General features: G+C 43.2%; 1 protein-coding gene across 3 annotated transcripts; it reads right to left on the bottom strand.

Annotated features, from left to right (window-relative positions):
• Positions 1–985: 985 nt before the first annotated feature.
• On the bottom strand, positions 986–6,866 carry LOC133916181 (probable apyrase 1). Of its 3 annotated transcripts, none has more exons than XM_062359738.1 (9): positions 6,019–6,866; positions 3,989–4,117; positions 3,826–3,882; positions 3,564–3,656; positions 3,099–3,304; positions 2,370–2,494; positions 1,761–1,978; positions 1,465–1,654; positions 1,044–1,372 (listed from the first exon to the last, which is right to left on the bottom strand). In XM_062359738.1, the coding sequence occupies exons 1-9, from the start codon at positions 6,268–6,270 to the stop codon at positions 1,260–1,262; spliced, it is 1,383 nt and encodes a 460-aa protein (XP_062215722.1). In that variant the 5' UTR covers positions 6,271–6,866; the 3' UTR covers positions 1,044–1,259. The 3 variants fall into 3 exon arrangements, with proteins under 3 accessions (XP_062215724.1, XP_062215722.1, XP_062215723.1); XM_062359739.1 differs by having other exon boundaries at positions 2,400–2,494; positions 6,019–6,865; XM_062359740.1 differs by lacking the exon at positions 3,989–4,117 and having other exon boundaries at positions 986–1,372.
• Between the last annotated feature and the right edge of the window lie 2,322 nt (positions 6,867–9,188).

Here is a 9,188-nt window from a genome sequence, read left to right as displayed (position 1 = left end):
ATGTCGCCCGTGAGTGTGTTCGATGAGAGGTCCAGCACCTGCCAGTAACATGCCCCGAGATGTTGTAGCTGGAGAGGTTGAGTGGCTGCAGCATTGAGAGCGAGGTGAGCACCAATGGCAACGCGAATAGGTTGAGCGGCAGTGAGGGTCAAAGTAGAAGACTTTTCGAGGTTAGGGAGCGTTGTGGGTTTGACGGAAGGAAAATTCTACTAGCCCTTACAGATATATGGGCTACCGTATCGTTTATTTGCGTTAAGATTCACACTGAAAAGATAAGTGAGAAAAAATCATAAAATATGTGAAAATCAATGAATGAATAGATATCAGGTAAAAGAGATATACTAACAGGATAACCCATATATCTACGTCCTCATACAGAGTTACCTTTCCATGGTTCGACCCGTTTCTGGCTGGCAGTTGCTGAACCGCCACCAAACCAATCCAAGCTGAAACGTGAGCGAAGCTGATGCAAACCGCGCCTATCCCAAAGTCCACCCGTTTCCACCCCTCCAAATGAACCCAAACCACAAAACCCAAACTGTTGAAACCAACTGAAACCAAACCATTAGCACCTTCAGCTGCAGGCGACGTCATTACGGCTCGACGTCAGCTCGCGAGCCGCCGAATTGCCGCGGCCTGTGATCCACCACGGGCTGGCAGGCGGTAGCTGCCTGCGCCGCACTAGCACGTAGCAGCTGCTCGTCCCGGCCCCTGCTACTGCCTTAGTTCCTCGAGAAATTGAGAATAACTGTTGTGGTCAGGAAGAGCTGCATGCGGGTAAGCAGAAGCTTCTCGCTAGTTGTAGTACACAAATAATCCAGTTGGACCCAAGGTTGCAGAAACTAGCTCCAGATAAAATCCCGGTCCCTGATGTTCTAAATTCATAATTGCGTCCTTGTCCTTCTACTTGTAGTGCACTAAACAATCCACAAAACATATTTGGTAATGAGTAATAGGTTTCTCTATCAGCATCGAAGTAAATATGAATGACAAAGGCTCTGGTTTGTTTGTTTTTTTAATGTGAGGAAAAAGGGAAAATGCCGGCACAGAACAACTCCAATCTATACTCCTCATGTATACATTAATATGTATGAAGCTAAACAAATAGAATGAAAAATGGAGAACAAATGGTGAATCAAGGAAAAACCCTAGCATCAAACTCGGGATCTAAACTCCCTACTCCAGATCAGTAAACTAAGCCAAAACTATAATGTTGAGAGATCTTTTTTTAAAATAAGTTACTGCCAATCTGTTTCAGCCTATGATGAAGATGCAACCTCAAGGGCACTACCAAGGGGCCATGCTGCTTCGACAAACGAATTGCTATAAGGTATTTTCTTTACCAAGGTAATGTCTTGATAAGGATCCACACCTGAAATAACAAACACAAAAACAATAAGAAAATGCATATAAGATTCTAAGTTATAGGGTTATTGTAATATTTTCCTTTGTATCAAGCCATACCAAATCCATCGACGAGTAATGTGTACTGGTAGACAAGATCTATGCAAAGGTATGGAATGTTCTCCTCAGAGACATCGGGGTAGGTTGCCTGTGCATCCTTCACATTCAATTTACAAACACGTCGTGCAGCTTCTTCAAAATCTGAGGGTTTAACCTTAGCAACTGCTGCTTTTGGGTTCACAAAACCAGCCTGAGCAAAGAATGAGACAATTAGATGCAAATCATGACAAGGATTAGTGAGCCAATAGCAATTCATTTCAGACAGATCAGAAAGCTTAATTATCAATTAGACTTGCCTCGGCAGCCCTATCAAAGAAAAATGATGCTACAAAGAGATTCTTTTGTCCATCTCCACCACCACCGTTCCACACACCGCTAAATGTGCATTTCATGTGAGTACATGCTGGTTCATCAACTTTAAGAGCTCTCACTGCAAGAGCCCTGCACTTGGAATAACTAGCACCAGAAGATGAACCTGATGCTTCAAATGTATCATCACCATATTTGTATTTCCCTGCAATTAGTAGCACATTTAAGACACTGTACTATAACTGGAACATCTATACAGTGCAAGAATCAGCTGCTGATAAACTAGCATGCTTTTATCAAAGAGCTCCATTATACAGAACAGTGCAAATACTTCGACTAATATTTAGATACACAAAATTATGAAGGCAAATCAACAGGATATGACTTTATGCTTATTTCAGAACAGGGTATGAACCCTGCATAGAATAGAACAGAGTTCAGGAAAATTTTTATTATTTTACATTTGGTTCTGTTTCAAAACGACCATGTCCATGTGCCCTTTCAATGCTGATCTAGTTTCACTAAAAAACATAGGAAGTTCATTTCAAATTGTAAAAATACAAAGAGGAATGTTATATAAGGTTTAGATGTTGGACCTAGATGATTAAAGAAGCAAGCAACCATACCATGATGTCCCTCCAACATACAGTTGTTGTAATCATTGCCTTCACTGGCTTTTAAGATCTCTGCTCTAGCCGCCAGCAAACCATAATGCAAATAACTGTGGATAACAATATTTCAAGTAATATACTATATTTACACAGAACTCATCTTATGTAGATGGAGGCAATCTCGAGATGTTAGTTCCAACAGTAGTGCATCACAATGTGGTAATGAAACTGTTCCATGTCAGATTAAAAGGGGGAAGAAGTGACGTCGGTCGAAGCCTTGAAGGACATATGTAGTGACCTCCCAGGCAACGCACTTGGAACATGACGAATGTTAAATATGATTGTTTTTTTCCTCAATGATCAGTGAACCAATTTAACTCTTTAACATTACAAAACCCTTAAACCATGCTTGGGGCTCAACGACCCAAGTTGCTAATGCCTGGTAGCAAGTTCCAAATAATGGCAGGTTCCACGTTTTTACAGTTTTGTATGATGTAGGGATCCAAACTCCAAATATGATATAATTCTAGATCATTCATATTAGAAGTAGCATAACCATGTCATGAAGATTGTTTATGGACTGTTTCTACAAATATCACCAGCAAGCCACACTAATCACAGGTTTTAGACATCACTGGTATATTGGATTGGCAGAAAAATAACAGTAGAAAAAAGCCAATAATTTAGGACCGTGATGACATGTTTGATGCAGACCTGTGAACATAAAGATAGTATGTGGTTCCTTTAAGTAGCAGCTTCTTCACATATGAATCTTCACCATCTGCCACTTCAGGTGCCTTTGCTGCATCTTTCTCCGAGATAGCATAAGCCATTTGGACTGAACCACCTCCTAAATCAACAACTCCAACTGTATTTGAGTATGGCTTTCCTAATTTTCCCAAAACATAATTGATGGTAACCTACAAAAAGAAAAGAAAAGATGTCCATGTTGCTTCTTGTTGGTGTGAAGGTTGCAGAAGAACAGTGAATGGACAAGCCTTTCTACTTCCAAATTTAAAATGCCAAAAATTTGTATATGGACATTACCAAGTCAAAAGTTAGACAGGAACAAATTAACTCCAACTACAGAACCATGCTATGTTAAGAATTCTAAAAGTGCAAAAAGAAAGGAAAAAATAAAGCTCCAAAGCACATGTATAAATTAGAAAAATACAGTACCCACTGGAATGCACCTTCCTGAGATCCATCTAGAACAGTGACCCAATCTGGTTGTGATTTGAAAGAACTCTTGTCACGAAGTAGATCCCTAACCTGCAGAATTTGTATTCAATAATAACAAGTGCAAATCAGGCAATACAAACTAAATGAGAATAAGAAACATATCAACTATAAATATCAAAATAAGACTACAAAAGAAAAGATGGCATGATCAAATCTTGAAGACATGCTACTGCCAGATTATCACAAGGAGAATATTTACCGCTTGCAAAATTTCTTCGGACCTTTCAGTTCCTAATGCTCTGAGACCTGCAGTGGCCTGCATAAGGAGTGGAACATCATTTTTTCACTAGAAAAAAAATTAGCTAAAACCGATGCCGCTTCAGCTTCCTACCGTAGAATGCAACACAGGAACCTTCACTCACCCCAACCCTGACAGGTGTTTGCTCACGCAACTCTACTGGAACTACTTTTTCAGCTTCCTCTAGAAGAGAAACAAGTGATTCAGCAGCCTCCTGTGGATCCTTCGCATAAGCGCTCAGGCCTGGTTTTTTCTGGAAGAAGAAAAAATGAAGAATCAGACATGCTAGATGTAATGGTGGTTGTTTATTGGAGGGAGGAGAGAAGGGGGATGGTGACCATGGAGGTCGTCGGCAGTTATGGTGGATGGTGGCTAGGGTTTGGATGCAAGGAGGTAGCAGCGTGAGAGAGAAGGCGAGGGTTGGCTAGGTGACTGGATGGCAAGAAGGGTTTCCCTTCTAATTCTTACTTATCTCTTTATTGATAGTTTATCTCTATATAGAGAGGGGCTATTTTGGCTCTTAAGTAACCTATTACAATTTGAAAAGTAATGGAAAACCCTAATCTACTTAATGGCCAAGAAACAGCGTGAACCCGGCCGCCACTACAATATGTGGTACTGTTCACACCCGCCAGCAGTACCCGCGAGCGGGATTTTGGGCCGGCCGGTCCTAATGGGCTATGAATTGGGCCGGCCAGTCCTAATGGGCTATGAATTGGGCCAGGACCTATGATATCTCTCCCCCCTTTCACTTGCAGCTTGAGAACGAGTTGCTAATTGAGGAGAGCTTCGCAGGTTGCAAGGTGGGGGCCATAGTTGCTAAACTCAGCTTGTAGGTAAAGTGTATCACTCTGCAGAAATAAAACTATTCAAATAGCCGTGTCCACGCTTATGGACGAGCTATGGTTCGATCACAGCAACTAACTTGGGTTGCGTGTGTTTCCTTGGTGAGTGTGTGCACAAGGTGGACCCATTTTTGGAGAATAGGTCTGGCTATGCCGTGGGTTGCCGTGAAAGAAGTGTTCGAAAACATTAAAACTTGGGCCTTGGTGACTTTCCACCACGGTCGAACCCCCTTCATTTAAGAATATTGATATGACGCTTTCACAAAACCGCCTTATGAAAAATACACCATTGCATGTGTAAACTCGGCATTTCCGTAAAGATTAACCTTACAGCTTATTCCTGCCAATATCATATGCATGTATTTATATCCCTACTATAGGGCGGGTTGGGATTTGCTGAGTACGTTTGTACTCATTCTTACTTGTGCTTTCAGAGGACGATCCAGACTTCACCGAAGTAGACGGTGAGGCTGATGACGGTGAGGCTGATGAGTAGGTCTCAGCTGCGTCCACCCCCGAGTTGCCTGTGGAGTGGCATGCCTTCATGCTATTCCTTCTGTGCTCTCTGATAGAGTGAATTCTATTAGCTGCAGGAATCCTTTATGTATTTTTGGGATGATAGATCCTTCTCACGACTCCTCGTGTTGTATGATTGTGGTATCATCTATTGTAAGACTCTTATTTACCAGCGACTGATCTAACGACTGATATAATAATGGTTTTGAGCACTGGAGGTAACCCGGGGTGCTTCAGGTAAAGTCTCGCGGGAGCTTAGCTACCAATCACTCTAGGCTCTCTCACAGGGGCTGTCACCTTAGGTTGTGGAGCGTGCTTGGACTGTGGTGCATGTTTCTTCTTGATGGATTCTAGTATGAGTTTCTTCTTGATGAGTGGTGGTGTGGTATTGGTTTTGGATTTCTCAGCATCTAGAGTAGTAGATATGGTAACCATAATCTTACTCTCCCTATTGTACGCCACCCTTTCAAACCCCAACCCAGGAGCCAAACCCCAACTCAAGATAAATCTATATATATGATTTTTATGTTTCAAAACTAAATATTTTAGAAGCTATTGACGATCAAAGTTTTAAAATTTTAATTAGATCTTAGTGAATGCGTCAAGCATTTATAGTCAGAGGAGTACTTATGAGATTAAGTTGGCGTTACCGAATTTCCATTGCTGTTACAGTGCAGATTATCGTTGGCGTTACCAATATTTAGTCTGGCTTGAGATAGTAGCAGACCAAACAGCAAATATCAATAATCTCATTTCGAAGGCCACTCCAAAAAAGAAAGCCCAATCAATTCACCTGCTTGAACAGCTCGATCTCCTTGCCTATAGGCACCAGATCCAGGTTCCCGTCGAAGCAATACACGTGCACGCGGCTACCGGAGCTGCCGGCGTCAAATACCACCGCGTACTTGGTCGATCCGTCGTCAACGGCCCGGGGCCCCCACCTCCGGCCGCCAGCGAGGAGCCCACCCCCTGAGGCGGAGGCCGGCGTGTGCTGCATGAGAAGCAGCACGAACGAGATAAGGAGCACCGGCGCGAGCACCACCATCAGCACCCCGCGGTAGCGGTGCACGCGGTCGGCCACGGCCTCCGTCTGCTGCTGCTGCCGCGCGCCTGCGGCTGAGTATCGCCGTATCCTGGCGGCCGCCGCCGAGGCCGCCGCGGCGTCCGCATCGGAGGGGGCGGCTGCGAGGTCGTCGGCGGGGAGCAGATCGGTCGCCGAGGGCGAGCGGTAGCGGATGCGGCCGTTGGTCCGGGACGGCTTGACCGCCTCCTGCTGCGCTGGCTCCAGGGCGTCGGTGCGGGGTGGCCGCGCGCCGCGGTCTTATCGGGCGCGTGGAGGACTGGAGGGGTGGGTGGGTGCGCGTGAGACAGCACAGCTGCGCGGCGCCACGGTCTCAGCGCGCGAGATCTCTCCGGTGCGGGTCACGGCGAACGTTGGGGTTGACCCCGGGGAGGCATTGCGATCGGGGTAGGGGAAACTGGTGGAGCGGGTGGAGAATTGGTTCGATTTGGGGAGGCAGTTTCGCGGCTTTCGCCCTGCTCGCGGCGGAAGGGGTTGCGGGGAAACCGGTATTGTTCAGGTCTGCGGGAGCGAAAATTAACCTTTTCCACTCTGTTCGTTGGCCACTTGGGAAACCGGTTTTGCTCAGGTTTGCGGGAGAGAAAATATTCTGACTCCTGTGCCATTTTGACTAATTTACCGCGTCACCTGGCCCCGCTGACGTGGGAAATGACCTGTGTGCCCCTTGCCCGATCTCCTCTTAAATCATCTCTAGCAGCTACCTTAAATTTTCATTCTCAAAAATACTATTACAGTATCCCCTATTATTATTACAACATTCCTTATTTTTTCATCTCCAATAGTTACCATATTTCCTTCCTTCTACTATTTTTTTTCCCTCCGTATCTACTGTCAGCCTCGGTAAACAGTACTCTTTTTCTCCCTCCAAATCCACTGTCAGCCTCTGTGAACAGTACTGCTATATGTAAACAGTATTCTTTTTATCCATTCGAGTCCACTGTTAACCTATATGAACATTACTGGTACAGTACTACCACAGTGTTTCTCTCGCTTCGAGCCCACTGCCAGCCTCTATAACAGGACTGCTACTGTAGCACTGGATAAGTATCTGCCGGGGGTTTCTAGTGGTACAGTAGTCCAAAAAATATTGTAGGCAGACTCTGCTGTAGTTGACCTTAACGTGCCTCTTAACAGAATCGTCTGCGATGTGTCCGGGCCTCCCGGGCTATTTTTGCAACCCCCTGCTTTCCAGAGCTATTTGGCCTTATTTAATGCACAATTAGTTTTTCATTTTACTTATGTGATATCTTATCAGCTATGTTGAAGCGGGGAGGGTACCTTGGCCGTGGAAGTGAAGGTGACGCCAACAGTGATGAGAAGGGTGGAGACCCACAATGCCAGTGAGAAACTGGTTTAAAACGATGTGGGTAACTGTTTTCTGAATGTATGTTTACTCACATCTGTATTTTATCTTTATGATGTTGTATCAGCGTCAGGTATCATCCGTATGCAAGTACAATTTGATAATATTGTTTTCTGAATGTACGCTTACTGACATTTTTGGAAAAATTGTTCACTGTTCTGTGTGTGTGAATGGTGCAAATTTTCCACTCCATTAAGTATTTAGGAAATCAGCTTGAAGTTGTGTGATGTTGGCACATCGAGCTACATTGTTTGAGAAACCTTTGGAATGACTAAAAATTACTTGACACCGAGAATTGGTCCAATTGTCTGATAATACTGGTGAGTGTGGTTGTATTTGAGAAGCATGCAGCATCAGTCTAATTGTACCGGTGCTATTTTGTCCTAGAAGCTCTTGCTCATTGTGGGATCATGAGGTTCTCGAGGTGTAGATTTTGTTCGTGCCCTAACCTCGTGAATATATTTGCAAGTTTTTCTGCTTATATGCTGGGGTTATGAGGAATATGATATTGCAGTTTAGTAGGCTGCGTTCTTGGCTCTCTGCGTGAGGAATGATAACAAGGACTTTTCTGGAACTTCGGTTGGGACAATCCTCACTTTAGGCCCAATTCCTAAACTGTGTCCATATGATGGTTAAAAGGCTGGGTCCATATCTCAGAATGCTCCCCATAAAAATGCACTCCATATCTCAGAACATCTCATGAGGCTAAATTTGACTGACTGAAAGGGGGAATGCAAAATTTCCTGCGTATATAGCTCTTTTTTTTTACTTGTAGTACCCACTTATTGTCTTGTGTTTCTAATTGCTGACTGTTTTTTTAATAGGGTCTATTGAAAGTGCATTTAGATTCTATACGTGGTTTTGTTAATTAATAACAATATCTATGGATTAATAACGATGTTGAGTTTGTTAGTAGGTTGTTTCATAGCTGATACATAGATGATAGATATGTATCAAGATGAATGAGCTCTTAGTAATGTTCGGGTAAGTTAATGATAATATCTATAAACTAATAATTATGTTGAGAATTGTTATTAGGTTATTTCATAGGAGATGTAAAAATAATGAAGTATGGATTCGTTGAGAATTGTAATAAGTTGAAATAATTGCATTAAAGTCATTGAGATTTTAGTGATGCTCATAAGAGAAGAGAAAAACTCATAAAACATTAGCGATAAGCATGAATGCTAAATTACTTATATAGATCAAGTAACTAAAAGTATGTCATTGTTAATAGAGTTTTATGGACTAACACATGTGGTTTATGGTTGAGAGTGAGCTGAGGTTAGGATCCATAAGAAGGCATAAGTTGAATTGAAATCATATAAACCAAGAGTGAAGAACAAGAGTAGACTCTATATATGATAAAGTGAATTCTTTGAAGATGTCAAATATAAAGTGGTTTTTCTATGGCAAGACGGTAAAGGGTAAGCAAGACTCGGCTGCGATGGACCATCCATGGTGAAGGGCAAGCAAATGGCTTGACGCTGAAGGACCAAGACGATGGTGAATAGCGAGT

This window comes from Phragmites australis, chromosome 4 (assembly GCF_958298935.1).
Source record: "Phragmites australis chromosome 4, lpPhrAust1.1, whole genome shotgun sequence".
Lineage (NCBI taxonomy): Eukaryota > Viridiplantae > Streptophyta > Magnoliopsida > Poales > Poaceae > Phragmites > Phragmites australis.
The sequence above is the reverse complement of the archived record's forward strand: the minus strand, read 5'-3'. Positions and strand labels throughout refer to the sequence as shown.

What these genes read in the sequence shown, in the direction of transcription:
- LOC133916181 (XM_062359738.1), bottom strand. Translation starts at nt 6,270, where the DNA reads ATGGTGGTGCTCGCGCCGGTGCTCCTTATCTCGTTCGTGCTGCTTCTC. An exon ending in AAACACCTGTCAGGGTTGGG is followed by an intron (nt 3,883 to 3,988) that starts GTGAGTGAAGGT and finishes CTCCTTATGCAG; the next exon opens with GCCACTGCAGGTCTCAGAGC. An exon ending in CCGAAGAAATTTTGCAAGCG is followed by an intron (nt 3,657 to 3,825) that starts GTAAATATTCTC and finishes CAAATTCTGCAG; the next exon opens with GTTAGGGATCTACTTCGTGA.